The sequence below is a fragment of the Vanessa atalanta genome, chromosome 7, assembly GCF_905147765.1.
Source record: "Vanessa atalanta chromosome 7, ilVanAtal1.2, whole genome shotgun sequence".
In the NCBI taxonomy this organism is placed as follows: Eukaryota; Metazoa; Arthropoda; class Insecta; order Lepidoptera; family Nymphalidae; genus Vanessa; species Vanessa atalanta.
The window spans coordinates 11970353-11997838 of NC_061877.1; the positions used below are offsets into that span (position 1 = coordinate 11970353).

General features: G+C 33.0%; 1 protein-coding gene across 2 annotated transcripts in view; it reads right to left on the reverse strand.

Annotated features, from left to right (window-relative positions):
• LOC125065082 (centaurin-gamma-1A) overlaps positions 1–27486 on the reverse strand; it is a 230692-nt gene that overhangs the window by 28901 nt on the left and 174305 nt on the right. For both annotated transcript variants that reach the window (XM_047672502.1, XM_047672500.1), the window contains exons 2-3: positions 4834–4980; positions 3993–4078 (exon numbers count right to left, since the gene is read on the reverse strand). In XM_047672502.1, coding sequence (XP_047528458.1) covers positions 3993–4078; positions 4834–4980 — 233 coding nt within the window. The remainder of the gene's footprint in view (positions 1–3992; positions 4079–4833; positions 4981–27486) is intronic.

The window sequence follows — 27486 nt, forward strand, 5'->3', positions numbered from 1 at the left end:
CATGAATTTATTCACTAGTGTCAGTGTATTAAAATTCACATAGGAACAATGTTTTACGTAGCGTTTTATGTCGACGAAAGTGTTTTGATCTTTAAAGGTCATATGGAGTGCTTATTATTGTATACAATCAAGACAAATCTAATAACGAAATTGTTACAAATATTCCAATTCGTTTAAAAAGGTTTATTTCAAAAATCTTGTTGTAAAACTTTGTCTTAGAATCGGTTAACTTAAAAACGATATATGTATGTCCACATATGTGTGTCGCCATCACAAGCCACATAGTAACCTACGTGCTATAAATTCCCTTGTAGATCATCGTAGATTGTAAAATAGAAGCTATAAAATGTCATGGTAGTTTTGTGGCGATAAATAAACTGAAACAACCATTAAAACTCGCCACTTCCCTTTATAGCGCGAATCGATGAGAGTATCCTCTTGTCTGACACTCCATTCACACATACGACACGACAATAAGTGCATTGTACCATGGCCTTATAATATAAATACTAATAGTTAAATTAAAAAAAAAAAAAACAAATTCAAAATAAGAACTCGAGTCGATCAGAGGTTTGATTCTTGATAAATGAAAGTTATTACGCTATTTCCGTTTTTTTAATTTCAATCATTATATAACCAAGCAAAGATCAGACTTAATTTCTTATTTATTAATAAGTTCTTATTTTATTTATTTGTTAATAATATCTAAAATATATGAAGCATTTTTATTTATTGTACTTATTATAATTTATTATTTATATTCCAATGAAATAATTGTCAAGATTATTATGACATCTGTATTCATTTTTAGATTAAAAATTGAATATTTTCATAGTAAATTAATATTTAACGTGCATCTTGTTGTATTAAAATTAACTAGTTAGTACATACTTATGTATGGGTCAAACCTAACAACCGGATTCCACGCAACCGGTAAAACTGTTTACACACTTGATATCGGTGACAAAACAATCGTGTAATTCAATGATGAGACTGTTAAGATAAAATTTAAGTTGTTTTATGCATATGATATTAATTGACGTTTTACTAAATCTGAAAACGTTCCGTGTCAAACAACGAAACTGCGCCCTGGTTGCTCGCAGTAGGTCACTTAAGCTTAGAAGCGAACGTCTCGTGTCTTCACTCTGTAAATGTTTGAGCGGGGTCCCCAAGAGACGGGGTCCATTAAGTCTAACAAATACGCCACTTTCTCGTATTACGAAACTAGCTGTTTTACTCGTGTCTGCCTGCTAATTTACTCCGGATAGTTAAACAAACTTTTTACATTGAAATTAAAATCTTAATCTAAATTTCTTAATCTTAATAATAATAAAATAACAGCCGAAGAATGTTCGAAAGCTGGGCAAATCCTTCTCGGTGAGATAAGGCTACAGAATGCTGCTCCAGAGCTGCTCCATGAATTCACATGTGGCAGAATTTCATCACTCATCAACAGTATTCCTCCCTTCAGCATGAAATAAATTCTACGACAGTAAGACAAATTGAATGTATGACTTATCGTGTGCATGAAACAGGTATGTATGGACCAAATTTCAATTAAATTTAAAGAACAGTTCAGAATAAGAAGAGTTTATTAGCATAGGTTGCAAAATGCGAAAAAATATTTTTAACGCTTCTTAAACAACCTCGTTAGTACTTAGTGACTAGCATATAAGGACACCGATCCCGAGATTTCAGATTTCATTTCACGAGTCGTACTAATAAAATTTCAAAGGATATTTCTGCTAAGTAACTTGGTAACAACTAAAGTTTGATTGTTGGCGGTATTACTCATTCGTCTCGAATTCGCCATTCCAACTATTTTTTTACTATTGTATCGGCTGACGAAAGGTCAAATGGGCCATCTGCTGTTAAGTGGTCATCACTGCCGAGAAATGGTGACAATGACCACCATTCCTTACATAAATAATGCGCCACCAATCCCAGGAACTGAAATATTATATCCTCTGTGCCAGTAGTTTCACTAAATCACTCAATACAATAAAATAAGGTTACTCGGGGGCAAAATATATGATGAGTAGGTGATAACCCCCCACCAGAGAGACTCGCATAAAGCCCTATAACCATGTTAATAGGAACGGAGAGTGCAATTTTAGTTTGCGCACAAAATTGTCCTCTGTGCAGTTAGCAAGTCAAACATTAACTAGAAGGGCATGATGATGATATCTTTAATAATTACAATAAAACAAAACACGCTAACGTCCCCTTGTTCCAAACAGTATCATATTTCAACATGGCTACCAGGATCGCATAACTATCAGGATATGTCCGAACTATTAATCACATTACACAACTGGCTATAATCGACACTGGCTGCTCCCAAACTTGGCAACATAATCGGATCCAAGACAAATCAAGATCATATATTCTGTATCATATATCAGGATGTATTGGCACGCCAAGGAATCCAAACCGCATAATAGTACTTAGTTAGGATTTTATGTGAATTATTTAAAACCTTATAATAAGACCACCTAGCGGCTAGTTTGATACTGACCGTTTGGTCTATTACCGTACGTATTCCAAACTCAATTCATTGAAAAGAAGACGTTGCTTTTCTTTTTTATGGATGGTAGAAGAAAGAGAGAACGATAGTCTATTACCATATAGAAATTTCGATACTGTTTATATAATATAGGCACTGTATTTATTTATACCATAATTTTAACCAATGTTACTTATAATGAAATAAAGAGAAGTTTATGTAGGACACGGCATAATTAAAAAAAGTATAAAACAAAATATTGACAAAAAATAAAATAAAAACAATAAGCCAAGTATATACTCCTTAATCCACAAAAAAAACCAACAACAAAAAAAAGAAAAAAAAATGCAAATTTAGTACATATCTTTCCTTTTTATGAAACTCTTAACTTTTATCTCTCTTAATCATTTTCCTATCACAATTTTGTATTAATATCAGTAATCTGTTATCTCTAAAAACTGCAAACTTATCACATTAGTGAGAAAGATAAGTAACATTTACGGATGTATAATGATATTACAGATTAAAAAAGAACTTAGTAAGTAACCTAACCACCAGAGAAGTAAAAACAAATGAACAACTATGAAAACTAATTGACGCGATGTCATTGGTCGAGATCTTGGAATCTTTAAATATAATAATTAAATAAATCTTTATTATAAAAATTGCGAATTTTTTTAATATAACTTTGGAAATAAAATTAATGTGGATATAATTATTTTAGTGGAACAGTGTTATATTATAATTCCAGCTATATTAATCAAGAACTGTTTATAGTGTACAGCTGTGCTATTAGCAAACCGCGTGACATACGTAAATGAAAGGTTTGTTTAATTTTATTCCCTTTTCGATTGGAATAGCTTTTAAAACTTAATCATAGATGTATGCCTATGTTAAAGATTGATTAATAATTTCGAGAAGAGTCGAAATAGCCCAATGGCTGGAACACGTAAAGCTGATCGGTATGTTGCTGGTTCGAATTCCAGCTTAATTTTTGTTTACAATTCAGGTGGTGCACGGTGTTGTAGAATGATAGAAAAAGTATAGAAGAAGGTAAGCCGCATTTGTGCGTTAAGATTCTGTTAGATGTGTTTATAATTTATAAATATAATCTACTCGGGAGTGATGGGAAACAGCATGAGGAAATCAGACTATGGATGAATATTTGACATATGGACATCCAACAATCCGCACTGGAGCACCGTGAAAGCATGGAAGTAGCTTACTTTCTTCTTAAACGGAGAGCCTCAGCCCAACAGTGGGCCACTTACAGACTGTTATTAACGCCGTAGCAACGTCATATAATAAGTTCCGTATATTTTCGTTAAGAGAGACCAAGAACCATCGCCCACCAGTATTACTTTACTTTACTAAAGTAACATCCTAGACATCATTATGTACTATTGTGTAAGTAAATATCAGTTACGTAAGCTATTTTTGTCATTACGAACTATTTATATATTCTGTAATTTAATTGTTCACTGACCTGCATCTCCGGCGCGCCGCCCTCGTCCCTGATGAGTAAAAGGTAACTGTGGCCATCGATTATCACCTCCTTCTTAAAACGCCCGCCTAAATATATAAAAAAAATATAGTATTTTATTTTCAACATGACTATCTCCTACTTCGCACGGGTGAAAGTTATTAATTAAGAAAACCATATGATGTACATGTAGTTTAACATATGGCACTCAGGCGTAATATAGATTTCTAATAGAGAAACAATCTTTAGAATTGGATCATTAGTTCGTAGATTACCCATTACGTACAAACAAACGAATACCTCTTTATGAGATGAATTAATTAATAACGTAGGCATTATTTCATTCTTAATAGTTAGTATTTTAATAGCTGTTTCTATATAAATGAATGTTTTCTAAATTAGCTTTGGATATACGTATAAACTGTATAATGTATTTTATTTACAAAATAAATAAGATATATACTTCAGCGAAATTCACGCTTCCATTAATTAAAAATCCATTTCTATTAATTTCTTTTTTTCGAAATGTTATCACTTATCGGATTATACTACTCTCAAGGGTAGCTTACGAAGTTCAGCGAACTGCTGTTTTTTATTCAATTAAAAACCGGTATTGCCATCTATGATCACCGCACAACATTGCACGATAAAGCCGCAACTCAATAGCAGATGGCGCTAGAATCGAAATCCATCTAGTCACAACCTCCGCTAGGTGGCGTTATTTTATTAGTTATCAATGTTATTACTAGATGACGTTATTTTGATAGTTATCAATGTTATCACTAGATGGCGTTGTATAATTGTTATAACATGAAACATTTTTAAGTTAGATGACGGTTTATACCTTCAGGGCTTTCTTCTTGCATGTACGCCCCCGTTAGATATCTGTGGACCAAGGCTGATTTGCCACTGTCCGGGGAGCCTAGGACTCCTACACGCAACTCGGTAACTCCGCGTGACGCCGTCCATTCTTGACTGTTTACGAATGAATCTGAAATGAAAAATATAAATTGAAATTATATGCATAGTGACAAAGGCACTTTTTACTTTGTAGCAAAAGTATCTAAAATACATTTTTATTTATTATTTTGTTGTACGTGTAAATTACTGACCTACTACATTTCTATTTATTTACTTTAAGAAAATCGGAATGATAGATAAACAAGCAGATTTAATCCTCAGTTATCCGCACTAGTGTATTATAACACGTCATATTTATATAATTAATTTGTTTAATACCGTATAAAACAGGTTTCATGCCAAGCATTTACGAAGCATCATTAAAAAAAAACTCGTCCGTAACACCGCTTATCCGTTCATTACACACGTAACGATATAATTAAAGAATTGTAATTACACGAAAGAAATAACGGGTTACTTGGCAGTTATTATAATCTACTACTAACAACAGTAGAAAAAAAAATTAAAACAATTTTACTAACTACTTCTTAACTTGCTTGGAATTTCGTAAAATAGCACAAGTTTCTTAATAGGTATTCAAAATAGTTGAATGAAATTATTTTAGATTAATCAGAGAACGACTTTAATCTCGTAAAATAAGAACTTTCATTAATAAAAATGAAACAAAGGAGAAATAAATATTTTATCATATTATGTTTAATTCGGTTCAAAACATTGCGTAATTTTCGCCGGCGCAATCATACGTGAAACGTCATTGATACGTTTTCTAGCGAGACGGACGAACAATACCGAAGTTTAATTGGCGATTGTTAGAAATCCTCCAAGAAAATAGTGAAATCACACACTCTCACGCGCACACATATAAAGACTCACACAAAAAAACCAAACGAGTGAAGGATTATCATAATTGTACGAGGGTTTTGTACGAATTAGATTAGGAACACCCAACCCTATTATCAATTTTATATCAACAGAAAATGACTTCTCCAAAGTAAATGATGATGAAACGTTCGGATATTGCAGGTTGTCAAAAAAAAAAACAACTAAAATTTAGTGCAGATGGCGACACAGTGGTGTGGACTAAAAGAAAACTCAAATTATTGCTAATCCATATATATAGTTTATATGAAGCAGATAGAAAATAACTAACCCGTTTTAATGTCTACCTTATAATGGTAAACATCCTGAGTCCATTAAATATTACCTACTGTTTTGTTTTCTTAAGAAGTGAAGAAGACCGCAGTCTGGAGATCGGAAGTCGCGCAGTTACACTTCCTCGTCACATACATGACGCTATTAAAAGTCCTGCGGCCGAGATATCCGATCATGTCAGATTGACGTCTCAAGGGATTATGAAAGTGAAGATACGCGTAGATGTACATTAAATCTCTAGTCTCGTATATGGATTAATTCGTTGTAAGGGCGTAGACCCAACTCACACACAGCCTTCTGACGTACACTCAGATTATTTAATACTAGCGAACCGTCCCGGCTATGCACGGGTTTAATTTATTAATAGAGAAAAATAAATTGAAATTGGATCAGTAGTTACGTGGATTATCCCCTACATACAAACATAGGGATTTTACTTCTGTATTATATTCGTAGAGACTAATCAAAGATATTGAGATAATAGACAAGTACTAGTATCATAGAATATATATATAACAACAGAGTGCAATGTGTTTGAACGCGCCTGTGCATTATACACACACATATCCGTTTAGAATGTTCACAGAAACCGTAATCTACCAGAGGACATTATTAACATAACTGTCAGATGTGGATTAAGCATCGTTATAGAAGTGTTCTTATCCTATTTAACATCTAATGAGGTTAATGCGTTTGACACTTTCATGTTACAATAACATAAAAACCTTAATTTCACTATACACTATTGATAAAAAGCGTGTTCTTATTCAAGAAATATCAAACAGGATACACAGTTGGATGGACCTACTTTATTTTACAAATTTTAAATACATTTTTGGACACTAGAAGAGTAAACGCCACCGTCACAAAACATTTAATTTCAGTCAAACATTCTAAGATATAATTACAACCTACACTAACAGTAATTAACTTTAAAACTACGTTTATATTGCATCTTTAAATAAACTGAACATTTAAAAAAATCCTATAATAATCTTCATGTACTATTAACTTTCTCAAGCAAAATTAATACAAACAACATTAAAAACATAGAATAATAAACATGACGATGAAATACATAAAGATATACAAACATACATATTCCTTACAAATAAATATATATATACTAAGCTACCTATATATATATATATATACTACCTATATATATATATATATATATATAGGTAGCAGACGGATAATTAAATCCGGTACCCAACAGGCTGAGGTTCGGGGTGACAGGTTGAGAAACTGAAACTATTCTAGCCGAATCTAGTCTGCGAGCGATTTGCTATAGAACTCTAACCTCAGGTGGTAAGCGAAACTATTATATTTTTCTGATTACGTCAGCCGATGACGCAATAAGCGATCAATGAGCGTTTAGATCAAAATATATGTAATTAGTTAATCGGATCAGCGTTTCAGAAGCTGGTGATAAATAAGATATTGAATTATATCATACTGGGGACAAATTCTACTAACTTATAACGGTCCCCGATTCCTTGCCTCACATAATTAAACCTCAGCTTAATCATGACTGAGGACTAATTCTACTTATATTGGACATTTGGAATACGAAAATGGCTGGACGGCAACGATTACATTTCGATTCGATTGCGATAAACTGTCGATTTGTTGGTAGAATTTCTGCCCTGGATTATTACACCTTGCGTTTCGTTTGCGTCAGGGTTATTGTGAAACAGTTTTATAACAAATGTATTCCCCTGAATTCTGAAACAATGGAAAGGCATCGAACTCGCTTCTGTTTCAAGTGAAGAATATTCCGATGAGACGTTTTTTTAATACCACTACCACTGCTGAATTAATGTTAGGCTTAGCCTCCTTCTCCTTAAGGAAGAAAAGGATTACTAGAATTATAAATATTATTAATATATTACATATTACTAAGCAACATATCAATAGTGAGTATCTTCTGATATGTTGGTATAAGTTTCAAATTAATCGTTAATAAAAAAAATCAGTAAAATTAATTTCAAATATTGTTGTAGGTGCTGTTTTTACACTGCACGTTGATATTATATATATTATATATAAATTACTTTAATTATCAGTTATTAAACGAAATAAACCTTCGGACATAATGAAAGATTTTATACTTTTATATAATAGGGTTGACAAAACAATATTTCTCAAGTTGCAATTATTTCGAATACGTATTCAGACAAACATACAAACGATAAAGTTGTGACAACCCTGTTACCGCACGCAGTACCTACATTATAATAAAATCATTTCACACATTTACGATCATAAAAATCCCATCGAGTAGTAATGGGCGGGTTAAATTTGGTATATGAATGTTTAATGTGACTCCCCGCAGGTTTCAGCGTAGGGTCCTTTAGACCCGGTGATTTATTAGTTGGCAATAAAATTAATTTAATGCGGGAACTTCATGTAATGATATGTAAACAAAATTATCGTTGTAATGACGGGTTAGTTAGATTTATTTTATAATCTACAATTATATTATAAACGTGAAAGTGACTCTGTCTGTCTGTTATTCTATCACGGACAATTCACTGAACTGAATTTGATGAAATTTCGTATGAAGCAAGTTTGAACCCCAAGGTTTTCAAGGCTTTAATATGTGTAACGCCTAACGACCAAGCCCTAAAACGCGAGAGATTATAATACTCTCTATTATGTTATCATTTTATAAAAATATATATTTATTCAATCAAAAATAAGGTCGAAGTAAATTTCTGAATATTTTATTGATAATCTTAATAAATTTGTTACCTATTACTTTATAAATATAATATATACTATTATTAGTATATATTATATTTATAATTTAAGACAGTTATTTATAAATTATTTTCTTACGATCGCTAGAGCCGTTCCGATCTAATGCGAGTATGACTCGGTTAGCTAACTAGAATTAGGTTTATCGTAGTTATATAAATAGTCTATGCCCTATAATAAACTACATCGGTCTTTATATATTATATATAGATTCGTACAAATATATCTAACTTGTTGTCGCCCGCGGCTCCGCTCGCGTATAAGGTTTAGGCGTAAACAAAGTGACAAACTTACCTTGGAGTTCAAGCTTGCTCTATACTCAGTGGTTAGGCCGCATTTACAATAATAGAGTAGATTATTCCGCTTGTATTTTAATAAAAATAAATTGATAAGTGACTTTATAATTTGTAATAATTATTGTATTAATAAATTTATTACAATCTATGTAAAATATTTCTGTAAAAACTTTATTGGTTTGTGTATTTTTATATGGTGTATTTACGTAGGAATTGTATACTAAAACTATTAAAATATATTTAAATTCAACGAATTAATTATTCGTAATACACAGAATAATCTAGAACAAGCTTAAATTAGTAGCAATGTTACCATTATGGTGCACTCTCTTGAGAGGAGCACTCGTTTAGGCGCGAAATTACTCATTAGTGCATTCGCAAACCATTTCAGCACATCAACACACATGCATAACATTTAATGAGGGCATACTCCATTATGTTAATATTACTCCGTTCGTATTCGCTTTTATTACTTAACCAGTAAGGTTTATAATTGAATAACAATCCATTAACACAAATTATACTCTATATTGAAATGATATACAATTATACATATATAAGTTTACACACAGATATTTGAATTGCATAATTATGTATGTATCAAGTATTTGGCAGTAGCTAAATACTCCGTGATACATTGAAACGCTTATAAGTCTAAACTTGGGATATTTAAAGACACAAGGGACAGAGCATTTTAGTTTCCAAGGTTGGAGGCGTGTTGGGGATGTATGGGATCGTTAGAGGTCGGCAGAGGTGACCACATACTATCAGAATTAATAAAAAACATTTTAAAGGATATTGAAAGGTGAGACAAGGTAAGTAAATATATATATATATATTAATATAAGCATAATTTACGCACGTGTTGCTGGGCTGGATTTGAACAGGCGTTCCTCGTTAATGATCCTAAACTAAATGTCAAGATATTTCCCATTATATTCAAAACAATGAGCATAATATCATCGATTATACGCTCCGTGATCCCGGCATTGAAATAAATAGGTTTGGGTAAGGTCTTCACGAGGCCGTTCATTGTCACACGAGGTCAAGTATTGTTCGAACTTTTAACTGATAAATTACCAAGTCTTTTGAACTGGCTAGAAATATGCTTGTAAAAATCATTTAAAAAAATATGTCATTTTTATTTTGAACCGCAAAAAAAAGTAGGTTTCGACAGTAATTTAGCAAATTAATACATCTTGTATCGACCGATGACCATTAAAAGTGGACCATTATAATTATATCGGTATTTAATGAGTCATTGTTGTAACTCGCCGCTAGATGGCTCTACGACACATCTTCTATACCACGACAATTGGGATACACAGATAAGAGGTTTGCCGGTTTTACTAGTATAATCTATATTTGTATCATAAAGTGGGTGAGCTTGTATGGTTGAACGCGCTAAGCTCAGGAACTACACGGACGATTTGAATAATCCTTATTGCGATGGATAGGCCGTTTACTGAGAATGAGCTATTCAGCTTCATGCTCCGATACTAAGAAGCGAAGCAGACGCTACGTCAGTGTCTTGAATGCAAGTGAATACTTACGAGTACGAGTAGCGTAGTAAAATAATAATAAAGATATCGACTACCTACTTTTAATATCATCAATGGCAAAAAGATTTATTATTTTTAGCTAAATTAATTTAGTAGAGTATAAAATTATCTACAATTTTTGTCACAAACATGTTTTTATCGAATTAATCATTCATGAGTTTGAACGCAAAATGCGCGCAGCGCCCAGCCATACAACATAATGTACACGAGGTAAAACACAGATTTAGTACACTAAATACGACAAGCCGCCGACCAAGCGTGCCCAAAGTTTGTTCTATGCACAAACTTGACGCACTACTACTTTAGTTTGTATTCGTGTAATTGTGTCGTTATAAACAGCAAAACCTCTTCTAGTGTAGTAAATTGTAAAATAAGTCAAAGGATGAGTTAATATATTAAATAATTTTGTCGTTGAAAACATCTGTAATATATTATGAAGTTTAAGGTGACGTCATCGTAGGTATAAAAAAGATGACACCCTCGGTTTTCATCCTATTCAACACATGCGGTATCCAGCAAAATCTTAATCTACGATTAGCACCTATTGGTGCAAAGTTAGTAAAGGTGGTACTAGTTATTACTAGTAATGATTTATTCAGTAACTATTTTAAATTTTATTTGTTACAATTATCATATAAATGAATATATTGCTCTGTATGTCTTATTATTCGCAACTCAAGTGATAAGTATTATAACAGACTCAAGTCACTTAAGTGATCGGACCTTCGAGACGCCTATGAGAATGAATTCAGATAGTATTACACTACACTTTGAAAGCTTTTAGTGAGTATATGATTACAATCAATGTAAGCCTAAGAACAATTTTTATTTGGAGGGGATTTCCTTTTATGTGAATATTGAACGAGTTGATAACTGGATGTCTTATCATTTTAGCAATCAAATCTTTTTTAATACAAGTTATGATATAATAGGCCCATTAGTGCAGATTCCTTTTGACGATGAGTTTCTCGCCAGTTCCTCCCGGTGGAATCTTCATTCTGAACCGGTAGTAGCAATAAGGCAGATAAATTTTATTTATCTTGTAATATCTAATAGTGATTTTATAAAGTATACATTTGATTCGTTTTAATTCAGTCAATTTATTAAAATACCAGTTGTATGAGAGTACCTATATAGATTACACAACAATTGTCAGATATTTAATAATACTATTGTAATAATAATAAATTTAGTAGTGCAAATAGGAAATATTACAAAAAATAAGCTTATATACATATATGGGATTACAAAATAAGTATGACTATAATTTTATATTACTTTTAGCAAAGTACTCTATTTACATGTGGTTTGGCACTTTTCAAGAGCCGAGATGGCCCAGTGGTTAGAACGCGTGCATCTTAACCGATGATTTCGGGTTCAAACCCAGGCAGGCACCACTGAATTTTCATGTGCTTAATTTGTGTTTATAATTCATCTCGTGCTCGGCGGTGAAGGAAAACATCGTGAGGAAACCTGCATGTGTCTAATTTCAACGAAATTCTGCCACATGTTTATACCGCCAACCCGCATTGGAGCAGTGTGGTGGAGTATGCTCCAAGCCTTCTCCTCATAGGGAGAGGTGGCCTTTAGCCCAGCAGTGGGAAAATTTACAGGCTGCTAATGCTTGGCACTTTACAAAGAGCGACACTTATTATCCTCTATAGGTTATTTACATAACCTGTTAAAGAGATAAATATTTACAATTAATATAAAGATTGAGATAAGTTACGCAGTGAGAAAAAGATAACTTTCAAATAATCTTGATAAGATTTATTGAAAGTACTCCAACAGATACAACATTTATTGCGACAGAAATGTTTCACTCAAACTTTACACTCCGAACGCTGCTCTCAAATTTGACCTTGAAAGTTTACTATAATAACAAGCAAAATATCTTACTTTAAAATCTGTACCATAATCTGTGGTTACATGATAGGCATTGCCAAACTATACAGAAGCTATAGCAAAAAAGTTGATTTTATTTTCACTACGAATTGTCGCGCGCGGCTTCACTAAATAGTAGGCACAAAAAACCTATGTCCTTCGTTGGTGATAAAGCTTGCTTCATAAAAAAATATATCAAATTCGGTTCAGTGGTTTGCCCATGAAAGAGCAACAGACATACAGACAGAGCTATTTATATTATTATTATTAGTATAGATTAATAGAGATTATCTTACTGTTTATAGATACAAAGTCAATATACATTTGATTTATTATTTTCAATTAAAAAAAATAACAGTTTCCGAACAGAGTTCTAAGGACGAAATAAATTTCACAAAAACAATTAACGGAACAGCTTCCTATATAAAATAAATTCAAGAGACTTCTAAATTTAAATTTCTTTAGCTGACCGTTCTATATTTGAATACAGCTTTTGTGTAACATCTAAAAAATATTATTGAAGATTGACGCTACCTCAAGGGACAAATAATGCCATTTATACACATAAATCTGACACAACCTCTCTGTTTGATCAGAGCCGTGTGACATCAATGGTTCTCTAAAATAGAGCACGAGACACATCTGCCTCCTATTTGTAGGAAATAGTCCACTCCTAAGACCACGCACAAAAGAAAAATATTTGCCAAAAACTTTATACAAATTGACACTCTATACGAATACAATACAGCCTAGTATTCTACGAAATATTTTAACAGAGTAACCTATTGTTGTTCTTAAAGTGGACCCACGCTGTGATCTTTTCGATGGTCCGATTGATTTATATGATTTATTATTTGAATTGAAGTTAAAAGACAAAATATCGCAATGAACTGACACGGCTATCGACTTCATTAATGGACGCGAAAGGAAACCGCTTCTCATTGTGCTGTCATCTGCTTAAGTTACGGGCGATACGAAGACAAATTATTTGAACAACTGTCCAAGTTTAAACAAAGTGTTACGTCAAACATCGTTTCATTTACGAGTCGATGCTTGCTGAATGATTAATATCTAAGAATAGCTTTATCGTCAATCATTCGTTTAATAAATGTACTTATAATTGTGTATAGTCTTAACATTTACAAGCATATACAAAATTAAAATGTATTCTATTTATTTTACTTTGTAATTTCATTTGTTAAAGAGAGTAATTACTGAATTAATTTTTGTTTAATCTCGGTACTTCTCACTCCGAAACAGTAGTAACAGTCTTCTATTCTCTCTTGAGGAGAAGATTTGGAGCATATTCCACCACGCTGCTCAAATGCAGGGACAGGATTTCATTAAAATTAGACATGAAAATTCAATGGTTCCTGCTTGGACTTGAACCCGCAATCATCAATTAAGATGCCCCATCTCGGCTTAAAACAGTACTATGATCGTAACAGCTTCCGGAGTAAAATAAACAGCCAGTCAGTTTCTTACAAATAAATTGTTTGTTTTATAATGTTTCATGAAACACAAATACGAATTATTACGTATAAATAATACGGTACAATCTTAAGATTGCGTTATCGCATTGTCACAATACATACGTTTATTATGAAATATAACACACAGATTTAATAAAGTTAGGCATTTCGGAACTAAGTATTGGAGTTATTTGGCAGATGCGCGTATACCAAAGTGTTCGCGTGAAGATGGCATCCTGAAATTGCCTTTTTATTCCACTTTGAATATAAACGCCTGGCTTGACCTCGGAAGCCTCATAACAACGGATTAGGGTGCGGAATCGGAAAGAGGATAATAGGTCCATTTCACGCCACCCGACGTCCTTCCGGGCGTAAAGGGTAAAGACTCGGAAAAAAATATTTATCCTGGTTTCCTTCACGTTCGCCATAAGATCTATTTTTATTGCATAATTGAATATTATATAAACGTGTGAATAGCGGTAATTACGCTGCAAAATAAAATGTTCTTAATTTATTGGTCAATTCTTATTCAAAAAATAAATTTGATTATTTTTATTTAGGAGAGATTTACCTAATAAATTTTTCAAAAAATAGTCGGTAAGCTCTATTAAATTATACAAATATAATTAACTTCATACGTATTATAATTGATGCAATGCAACTGATTCCGTTTTAATGAATTTTGTCGAACATTACATTAAAAAAATTACTTGAATATATTACACCTTTAGGGCACGTACCTGCTTTTATTGGATACATTGAATTCTAAATAATACAATACATTAATAAGAAATCAATACGACTAACATATTAAAGCCTTATTTGCACGATTAAATTTAATTAAAGTCTAAGATTTATACGGGTATATAACTATAAATTCGCAGTATTTATACGTGGGGGTACGTGACTCGAGAAATTTGCTGCCAGGCGCCATCATTGTAATTATATCGAGACCGTATACTCTGGGGACAAATTGGATAATTATTTTACCGTATTAAACCCGTTGTAAATATATATTAAGGAAATAGGTTAATTATTAACGATAAATTTTAAATAATAATAAATATTATATCTTAGGGTGTACGTGACAAGTGTTGATGTTATCATAAATACTAGTTTCGTCTGATCGTTTTATATTACGAGATGTATTAATTATTAAAAAAGAATACTTACTAAACATTCTACGACCTCTATTAAAGTTCAGAAAGGTATATATCTAGATATATATAGCATTTTCAGTAATATTCGTCATCTGTATTGTTAAATAGATAATTATTTGCGTTGTTATCACGAAAGTGTAATTGAACGAAATAATCCACTGGATACAAACATTCCGTACTTACCTCTTGGTTTTCAATAAAAACGGCGTTTAATATTTTAGCTAGTTCGTTGGTATGATATATATATGTGTATCTACAAATTTCGATTAAAATTTAAAATATTGACTTAATCACAGTAGGACATTTGCAAGCTGTATTTAATATAGTATTCTGACATTTATTTTTTGCTGAGAAGGTTTTGTATTTTGTTTCTAAGAACAACTAAAAAGATAACAATCCCCTTATAACTGGTAGACTTACTTGAAGTACCGTTCAAGCACGTTTTTCCACTACAGTACAGTAATTTAGCAGAACAGTTGATACTTGTTTAGAATATACAAAAATTACCGTGTGTTTTATGCAATTATTAACATTGCAATAAGCGTCACTAGCTCAACGGTATAAGTTCCCTATCTAGCGATGGAAATTCGCAGCTTCAATCTTAAGCCGGCAGGCTCTTATCGTTAGCTTTCTGACGCAAGCTGTACTAACTGAATAGAAATGTTAGTAATGATGCGATCAAGTCGTTGCTTTAAAAAAAATACTTCCATGTAAGGTTAGATAGATAGATAGATAGATAGATAGATAAAAACTTTATTGCACACAAACATAAACAGGAAAAAAAAAAACAGTAATAACAAATATAGGTAAAAGAAAGTGGTGTACAAGGGCGGTCTTATTGCTATAAGCAATCTCTACCAGACAACCCGTAGTAGTAAAGAAGCAAAGTCAAAATATATGGGTAGTGCAAATAATAATAAGAGAAGCGAAGGTAATCCAAACAATTATAAAAACCTAACTACATACATACATACATATATATATATACATACATACATACATACATATACGCATAAATACATACAAATATACTAAATATATATAAATATACTTATAATATATACAAAATGAATTTAAGACATACATATAATGCACTGTAAATTTAAAGATCATCAACTTTAAGTAAATAATAATTGAATAAACGATTTTTAAAGGAGTTTATAGATTCTGACTGGCGAATATCTGAGGGGAGAGAGTTCCAAAGCTTGGCAGATTTAGCTGTGAAGGAATTGCTAAAATAATTGGAATGACAGGTCGGTAACTTAAGGCGATTGTCATTCCATGAACGGAGACCAAGGCTATGTGTTTGGCCTGCGCCGAGAAAACAGAAAGACTCTTTTAAATAGGAAGGAGAAAGAGGATTGTAAAGGATAGTGTAAAGAAGAAGGAGAATGTGAAAGTTACGACGGAGTCTTATAGGAAGCCACTTAAGTTGTAGACGGAAGGAAGAGACATGATCATATTTTCGTAAACCGAAAATAAATCTTATGCACATGTTTTGCAATCGCTCTAGTTTGTCAAATTGAGTTTCGGTTAAATCCAAGTAGCATTGATCTGCATAATCAAGTATTGGCAAGAGAAGAGCATTGGCTAAGGATTTCTTAATATTTATGGACAGAAGGTTTTTCCATTTTCGTAACCGCCCTATTGCAGCAAACAATTTACGACTTACCTCTGCAATTTGTGGAGTCCAAGAAAGGGAATTATCTATTAGAATTCCTAAGTTTTTAACAGATGGAGTGATGTTTAAAGCAAAGGAGTCAAATAGAATAGGAGGTAAGGCGTTTATATCCACCTTCGCAAGTTGTTTTGGGCTTCCTATGATGGTAATCTGTGATTTAGCCGCATTTATGTGCAGTCCATACGACTTACTCCAAGTACAGATTTTATCCAGATCGCAGTTTATCCTGTGAATAGCGTCCGTAATGTCAAGTGAAGGCGCAGCAATGTACAGTTGCAAGTCGTCCGCATATAGATGATAAGAGGAAAGAAGTTTAGGAAGAGAATTAATAAATATAGCAAAGAGAAGTGGTGAGAGGACACTTCCTTGTGGGACTCCACAAGAAAGTGGAACTAGGGTAGAATATTTATTATTAGCAACTACACATTGCCGGCGATTACCGAGAAAACTGCAGAACCAGGCAAGAGCACTATCGGAGACACCGATTGATTTTAGTATGGCAAGTAGCACATCATGATCAACGGTGTTGAAAGCATTGCTAAAGTCCAATAGTACCAAGACAGTCAGCAACTTATTGTCCATATTGAGACGAATATCGTCACAAACTTTGACAAGCGCTGTAACTGTGCTATGCCCAGATCTGAAGCCAGATTGATACCGACTGAGAGTATGGTTTTTAGAAAGAAAAAGGTTGAGTTGAGAAAAGACTATACGTTCTAATACTTTAGACAGGAAAGGAAGTATGCTAATAGGACGGAAATGTGAAAATAACGTAGGGTTATTGGTCTTAGGGAGAGGAATGACATGTGCAGTTTGCCATGCAATAGGGAATTCGTTTGAGGATAAAGAAAAATTAAATATATGAGAAATAATAGGCGTAATAAAATCAAGGATTAATAGGATTAGTTTTCGACTGATACCATCACTACCAGTCGCATCCGATTTAATAGCTAAAATATGTTTTTTTACTTCGTCTGGAGTGACAGGCTCGAATTTAAAAGGAAGGATAACGTCAGGAGGCAGGGAATTAATATTATTTAGGGTGACTACTTTGGCATGACTGTCTAATAATGCTGTAGCAGTGGCAAAATACTTGTTTAATGCATCAATGTCAATGCTTAGCGGCAAATTGCTACGTTGTCGGCCGATACCTAGGGAGCACAAGAATTTCCAAACACTGGCCTGACTTTTATTTTCAATAGAGTCGTGGATAAATTTTCTTTGTGCGTCTCTGCAGGTTTTGCTGCATCGGTTACGTAGCTTCTTATAATGCTCGTAATTAGCATCAGAAGGTGTTAGTTTATATTTTGATTTAGCCGCATTACGTTTTGACATCAGCCTTTTAATATCCGGGGTTAACCACGGAGCTGGAAGATGTTTGAGTTTGATTGGGCGGAGTGGAGCATGTTTATCATAGAGTTGGGTTAGTAAGGAATTAAAAATGTCAAGTTTATCATTAATAGAAGGAGCATTAAAAACCATATCCCAGTCGATGTCATTCAGGTCAGACAAAAAGCTTGTGTTGTCGAAATGTTTAAAGTTTCGACGCATGACAATGGTTGGCCTGGTTTTTGGGGGACGAATCCTGTAGGACACGTAAATGAGGTCGTGGTACGAGAATGCTTCGGCAGGGCACTGGCCATGCGTATCCACAAACTCGGCAGATGAGACGATCTTTAAGTCAAGTGTCGAGGGTGTGCAATTGGGAAAAAAGTGTGTTGCATCAGTCGAAAGTAATGTAAAATTGAGGCTGCTTATTAAGTTTTTAAGACGCTTGGCACGTGAATCATTTTTAAGGACGCACGTGTTAAAGTCACCCAAGATGATAGAGTGGTCGACAGTAGGACTATATAGTTCTAGTAGATTTTCCAAATGTTGAAAATAGTCTATAAGTAATGAAGGGCTGTAGAAAACGCCGAGCAGTATCTTTTTGGAGCCAAATATTAGTTCCAGAAAGATATGCTCGGAGAAGGTCGAGTATTGTGCTGGTGATTTGTCGATAATCGTAAAAGGAATATTGTTGCGCAGGTAAATTGCAACACCGCCGCCACCTTTTCCCACGCGATCATTTCGAATGAGGTGAAAATTAGGTAAAGAATAATAGGATGAAGGTAAATTAGGTTTAAGAAACGTTTCAGACACCAAAATAGCATGTATATTATCGTTGTTAAAAGAGGAAACAAAGTCTGCATAGTGTGAGGGAATGCTTTGAGCATTAATGTGAACAACATTGAAGTTTCTAGGGTAAGGAGAAAAGGCAGAATCAAGGAGAGAAGAAAGAGGCACAGAAGCACTATGAAAACTATTATCAGATGATGAGGAGAAGGAATGAAAGTTGTTATCGCAATCAGAATCAGAATTAACATTACTTTCGTTTAAACTCATAGAGGTAATAATAATACGTTTATAAAAATAATAATAATAGATAAATAACTAAGCGCTGAATAAAAATAACAATAAACAAATACGTAAAAAAAATATATATATATAATTTATTTAATATTATTTATAATGAACGGCCGGTCTTCACCCACCAGTTGCACGAGAGAGATTGCTTAAGGTTTAAATTAACCTCAGAAAACTAATAACAAACTTAAAAGTTAAAAATAAATAAAAAATAAAAAAATAATATTTTACAACAAAAACAAGAATCACAATAACAACAATAAAAATATATATAAAGAATTTTAAATAAAATTCTGTTAAAACAAGATATCTAATTCAATCTTCAGTCAATTTAGTTGTCTATGATATCTATATCTATGACACTTTAAAATCAAATATTGTAAAAGGACTTGCGTCCAGAGCCATAAAAATCGTCAAATACATTTGACGTTAAATGTCAAATAACTCAATGTTGACTCGATGTAAACAAGATTGAAATAACATTGAATTAATACGAGGGTGTTAAATTTAGAGCATAATCTATCTTACTGGCAAAGTAAATTAAGACAATATAAAATTTTAGTGAAAGTAAAAAAGAAAAATAATAATAAAATTAGTTAAATTATTTTTTGATAACCCTCTTTGAACGAGTTTGGTTGATAACTTTACCATCTTTCTGGCTTTGACTCGTCGATGGAAAACTTGCACCTGAGGTACTCGCAGCAGCAACTCCAGATGAAGAGGAAACAGCGTTGAGATCAGCCATTTTGAAGATACGGTGATGTGATCCGTCCGATCCAAGAACAACAATTTGGCCATCCTTCGTCCAACACTTAGTGACTCCAAATCGTTGTCTGGCAGCCAGGAAGATGTTATGCCTCTCCTTGGTTAAGAACTCCGACATAGTCACACCAGAATTCTTAAGTGCAGTTTTAGCGAACCAAATTTTGTTTCTTAACGCTAAATCAGTGAATTTAATCAGAATAGCCCTGGGTTTATCAGCATTAAATTGGCCTAAACGATGGCAACGCTTCACAGTGTCTACACTAATATCAGACAACTTTAGGTGATCATTGAGTGTCTTTATCGCTACCGAACAGACTTTTTCATTTTTAGTCTCTGGAATACCATGTAACAACAGGATTTTTCTGCGACTCCTCATCTCCATTTCTTCATACTTTCGTGTGAGGATATCGACCTGCTGTTGAAGACCATCAAGAGCAGTCAAAACAAAACTCCTAAAAGAATTGAATTGTGCAGTAATATTGGATGTCGGGCTGGTAGCTGGGATAGAATTCTGCAGATTACGCTGGAACTCTGCCATCCTAGCGTTAAAGTGTTCACTCAATTCGGCGATGCTGTTTTGTATTGAGTCCATAGTAATAAAATGTGTCAAATGTGATGATGTTGATATTATAAACCTTGAAATGTGCACAATTTGCTGAGGAATTTTATTCAGGAAAGTAGAACTGGCAGGTATAAAACCTTTAAAGCATGTTCATTAATAATATTATATTAAATATAATATATTTTTAATTATAAAAGGGAGCAAAAACAAAAACGATGTGTAACTTATTTCACTCCTACCCACGAAAAAGTCTGTCTTAATTTAATGATCATTTATAAATTGTACTATTAAAGTATTTAAGCTGCAACATACCCAAGCAAAGCGTACTATTCGTCAGCATATTTTAAATAGAAGCTATCTCAGTTTATTCGGCTGGTATTCCAACGACGTTACGCCTTAATTACACATAATAAGTTCAGCTCAAGTTACGGCTAAGTTAGACTCGCTAAATCTCTAGAGTAATGTGGAAATTTGTTTAAGTTTCGGTAAGTAACGAGGGAAGTGTAAATATTTCACTAATAAGTCTATTAAAGTTTAAACATTTACTTGATGTTTAAGTTCGAAATAAGTAACGAGGAATACAAAATTTAATTAATTTTTTATTAATTATACAATTAATTCTACATAAAAGTAATATTCGAACAAGATATTTGTGATTTGCGTTCAATCAAGTACACTCACTAGTCACTAGTTCACTTACTCTATTTTGGCTTGTTACTGTATATTAATTGTATCGAAAACAGAATTAGATGAGCTCTAGTTTTTTTTTACTAAAACTCCTATAATTAGGGTTGCCTTCGTTTCAACACTACTAATCCAAACTTATATACTAATACTAGCTGAAAATGCGGCTTTACCCGCGCGAAATTTATAAAATACAAACTTCTTTAGGGGTGGAGTTCCGTTAAATTCGCTCTTAGCGGATGTCTACATCCTATAACCAGCAAAATTTCAAGTTTGTAGGTTTTATAGTTTATGAGATAACGTGATTAATCAGTGAATGGTATGTTGCTTTTATATAGATTAAAAATGCGAAAGTAACTCTGTCTGTTACGCTGTCACAGCGTATGACGCAAGCTTGAACCCCAAGAAAGCACACACATACATTTTTATATCTAAAATCCTTCTCCTAAAACGTGGGCGAAATCGCGGGCGGAAACAATTAAAAAATAATTATGTTCTTAATTTGAAATTAAGCATTAAACATTGTCAACATTTTACTAGATAACTTTTTGGTCATCGCTCATCACTACTTCTAGCACCAATGAACGATGCTCCCTATTGCTGTGCCAGTGGAGTCATAGGCACAAGGGATATAACATCTGAGTTATGAATGAAAATATATGAAATGTTAACTATATTTCTAACAGTGCCAACGTCTCTGGGCAATAGTGACCAGCCACCATCAGATAACTTTTTCTCGATGATATATAAAAAAATCACGAACAATATAAAAATATACATAGCAAATGTTACATAACTTCAAAAATGTATCTTTTATTATAACAATATACATTTAGACACGTAAGTTAAGCAAACATAAATAATTTAATACAATTTTCATTACAATTTACATACTTGGCAGCTCCGACAGTAATTTCACGCTCCACGGAATCTCAAGCAAAACACGCCGTAGTTTTTATTCAACCCTTTCTGGTCGACTTTTAGGAAATGTATTGATAAATATTTCGCGTGAAATTGCTTCACGATTCGCAATCTTCGCTAATATTTGAGGCAACCATAGTGAATTCTGAAAGTAGAATTTTCAACTATTCATTTAATTTATTTCAAGTTTTATTTAAATGTAAAATAAATTAAAAGAAACAAGACACTGTAAAGATATATTGAAGAATATTTTGATATTAAATGTACATATATTTCCTTACATTGGGTGTTTTACCCTGGTCACGTGCCTCGAAAAGCACGGTGAGGTCAATGGTTGAGTCTGTACTCTCTCGTCATTTCGGATTGCGTGCCTACCACACTATGAGAGTACTTTTGCACATCAATATATTTTTCGATCACAACCAGTTCGTAATTTAGATTAAAATATTACTAATTGTTTAAGATGGATCGTTGTGAACAAAATTTTATTAGGAGGACATTGTTATGTATTGTGGTAGAATCATTCACAAATTGGAATCCATATATTTTTTACAACAAAACAATTACATCAGCTGTATAATGATAATTACTTTAACGAGACATTACTAATATTAAAGTCTGTGTCACGATTCTAAAACACTAGTTTATTTTCTCACGAAGGTCAATAAGAGGTGTGTTCATTCGAGTCACGCGTTTTATTTAGAATCAAATAAATAATAAAGGTATATATAAATTAAATCATAAATGGGCGTGGAACTTGACGCACCGCACACAGGCGGGAACGCCTTGACGGCTTTGAATTTACGAGATCTGACTTCTGAAATTATGAGAACAATAATAGAAGAGCGACGATTTTTTTTTAATTATTTCAGTAACGCAGACGGCGAAATCAATAAAACAATTTTTCCGCAGTGCACGTAGTAACTAATCATTTGTTACATACGTCAATAATTAAAGTGACAACACTTTTTAACGTATTAACATATAGCCCGTCGTTTCGCACTACCGGGAATTCGCATTCGCTTTTATTTTTGTATTCGCTGTTGTGTATTTGTTTTATAATCAGAGATTGAACAAATGTCGTTTGAAAAAAATAATTTAAAACTATCAAAGTACTATAACATATTATTTATGTATAATATTCACGAGAATTGGGCACGACAAAGTACCCTACACGCCTTTCCATTAAAAATGATTAAGTCTGCAAATAAAAAAAAAATGTCCAAGAGATAGTTTATAAAAACCTCAAGTCGAGAGCTGTAATTTAATTAAAACGAACAATACGCCCCGGTCGCTCAGATAAGTACATCTGCCCTGGTTTACCTGCAAGACATCTGGCACTGAGTTCTTTGTGCGATCCCTTCGCGAATAGATCACGAAATCTTTGTGTGCAAAACCCTAATCTTAATTAGTGACGTGGTGGTTAAGACTTACTTATCGATAAATAACATGTAATTTTTTTTTATTATAAGTATTAGCTCTAAATTTAAGAATTATTCTTATTTTAAAGATGACGAAAATATTATACAGAATGAATCATTCTACTTTATCTTGTCGTCTATCATCAATAAAATGAACAATCATATCACGTTTATGTACTTGATTTCATACACAATATCTTATTGTATTGTATTAAATTAAATATAATCTTAGATATTTGAGGTTATCGAACCTCTTTTGTTTTCTGTTTTACAGATAAGTAAAAGTAGGTTATTCAACTAAATAGATAAGATACAAGCTTTACTAAGGCTTTTCTGGACTAAGTAATCGACGAATCATCAAAATAACATAAAATTTCTGATTTGATGTAACAAATCACAAACACAAACATTGCTAACCAAAATATGACAATTTAATAATAGAATATTTTGGACGATATGACACATGCCAGTCAAGCTTTGCTTTCGTGGACGCATCATATTTAAAAGATATTAAAATATTATCGGTATATGTTTGAATAATTCAGGAGGATATTTTAGTGGAGATTTATAGCGAGTATCGATAACATATGCAAAACTTCACATCACTACATTTCTCCCTTTGCCAGTACCGCCTCACTCACAACTTTGTTCATAACTACATGTTTTCCGATACGTGAATTTTTCGGTCTGACGGATCATTATTAAGTCATTTATCGCCGGTTACTATGGCGACGCCCACATTTTTTTTCTCACATTCACGCGCTAATGATATGTTTTGGTTAATTTATTTATTTTATTTTTTATTAACAATGCACAAGCGAGACAATTGCATTCCGAAATATTATTTACATTTTTTATTTAAAATAATATTCGATATCTTGATAAGACATTTCGAATTTGGAACTTCTACTATAATTTAGTGGTGGTCTCCAAAGGTTATTCCCACTTACTGACCAGTTTTTTTGCAAATGGCAATACTTTATTTTGATCAGAATGTTTAGTGAGAAATATAACAGAAACAATAAACAGAAACAATAAACATAATTTAAATTTCACTTGTTAGTTGTACCAACTCATTAATGATTTTAATGATAATATCTGGTAACCTCTTAAAATCAGGTGGACTGTACATCTGCCTTTTTCATAAAAAAGTAGCAATTATTTTGCTAGTAACATATTCCATAAACAATACACAATGAATATTCTGTACCGCGGATAAAAAATATACATAAAACTACCAGTCTTTAAATTTCCTTCGTAGCAATTGAATGTCACATTCCAAATTAGGTTTAACTTAACGTTGGGAACGTTTATAGCGGTTAAAGGGCAGTTAACCGACGCTAACCACCGGTTAATGTCACCACTCCGGTTACCTGAACAATTAATTAATGTACTTGACTACTTGTGTATTTCTAAAGATTATTTCAACTTGTATACGTGACGCAATATCCGATCACTAACCGATAAATGTTTTATGCAAATTTGTAATTATATATTGTTTAATATATTAAAAATATTGAAGCCAAGTTAAACAAAACTTATTATACTTTTGTTGGATATACATAAGAACAATATGAACAAATAATGCTATTTAAATACTTCCAATACCAATAACGTAAGCTGTCGTGTGAAAAAAAGTAATTGTTCTTGCTTAGCAAGTTTAGATATTGGATGGTACGTTTTTATGATCTCACTGACACTCGAGGCGTTATCTGAAAGTATTATCGATATGGAATTAACGACGATGGCGTCGATTCTAATTTTACAGTACTATAAATATTCCGATATGTCACGTGTCGTGTTCGGGCTTAAAAAGGTAAAGTAGTTCCGATCTAATTAGCAAGGAAATTGGTAAATCAGATTATCATAAAATATAACAATAATACGGAATTCTCAAAATATTTTTACTGCTCGATAATCTAGTGGGTAACTGACGCAGGCGCAGATTTCAAGGTCATGGGTTCCTGTCGCAACATTAAGACAACTATTTTGGTCAAGTAAATTCCGCAATGGGTTCCGCTGTTACTGATAACAGCCTGAAATTTTAAAGCAGTCAGTATGTACACTAAAATTAAAGTAATGAGTGACTATATTTGTAAAACAATAGTATAAAATTTATTAAGAATATGTAGCAAGTATTCCCGCGTGCTCAACCTATCCTCAACTAGTATACAAATCGAAGCTATGTATTGAAACTGCAAAGCACGTGCTCGATCGTGCGATTTTACGAGTGAGTCGGCGAATCACAAACGATTTCCGTTTCCGTTAACTCAGCCACGTGCGCGCGACGAAACGTAGCTGCGCTTGCGCAGGCTATACGTAAGATTCTATTGTTGAACATGGTATGGTGTTTTTTATATTTTTAATGAGATGAGAATAATATTTACAAAGTTTCAAATATTATCCAGTATATTGTTGTTTTGTAACGCAAAATTACTTAATAATGATACAAATAAATTCATGTTATATATACCTACTTAATTACTAGTCTTACTTCACTGTAATCATGATTGACGTACATTAAAACAAGTACCTACAAGTAAAGCAATAAGTAAGTATTACGTTCGTCGGATTTTGAAATGTCACTCTGATTTCTACAAACATATTTCAATTTTATTAAATTAATATAGTCTCCTATAGAATATACATCGTAATTGAGCCTTATGTAAGGGCTAAACTACACTGTCTAGTGAACAAATGTCAGTAAATTAACATTAAAAAGAGCGAGGCAATGTTTGCGATGTTGAATGCGGCGCAACGATTACTGCGGCTTTACGGTGGAAAATGAGAATCTATGTACCTCTATGTAATATGTTGTTTGTTGTTGTATTTTTAATTTTATCGATATCGATATAATATAAAACTTTCAAATTATTTATTGCAGTTACATATTTTACAATAATTTTAGGTAAGGTAACACGAGATTTAAAACTAATGATTAACGTAAGTGCTAATACATAATTTAAGTAATTAAATTAATCCAATTACTAAAATAATAACTTTTATGTTCACCCGTTTAATTGTACCAAAATCTGTTTTATGTAATATTAATTGTCGATGCCAACTTTCAATTTGTAGCGGCCCATCACTAGTCAAGTGCAATCTTGTCCCGCATGGAGCCGTGTTACCATGTTCGTCGAGGTCGATATCTCGCTTGATTTGTCGACGTAACTACGGTTTTAGGGGTGAAATTTCTTTCTTTATAAATATATATTTTTTAAATGATACCTACGTACGTATGTGCTACATGGATTTCCCCGTTTGTTTTAGTGGCTATATATAAGGCCGCAGATGCCGAGGTTCTGGGTTCAAACTCCAGATCGGGCCAATAAAAAAACGGAGTCTGGAACTTCGAAGTATGTACACTTCTCCGAAAGTACATAAAGACGCTGCTCCTGCGTATGAACTCTTTCCAGTCGTGTCGAATTTGCCTTTCCATCGGACTATGATACACATACACATACATACATACACTACAGTATGTCACGCGTAGGTGGACAGTTCCCTTGAGATCAGCTGCCGTGGTCGACATCGATCAGGACATAATATACTAAGGGTAAGCTCTTAAGTATAGAACCGATTATTATGGCGTGATAAAATCAATTCGTTAGCTATCTTTTAAGAGAAGATATTAAACTGGAGTCGAATAATTTATATAATCTTATTTAGAGGACTGAGTGGAGTTAAAAGGTTCTGTTCAGTAGGACTATTCTATAAGAATACATTCGAAACTCAGCACAAGATCGCGACAGATCGAATAAGATTGTGAGTGTCAATAGTTATATACGACAGTGTTATACTTACTATTATATCATTTGAGCGATACATACATAGTACAATGTATGGT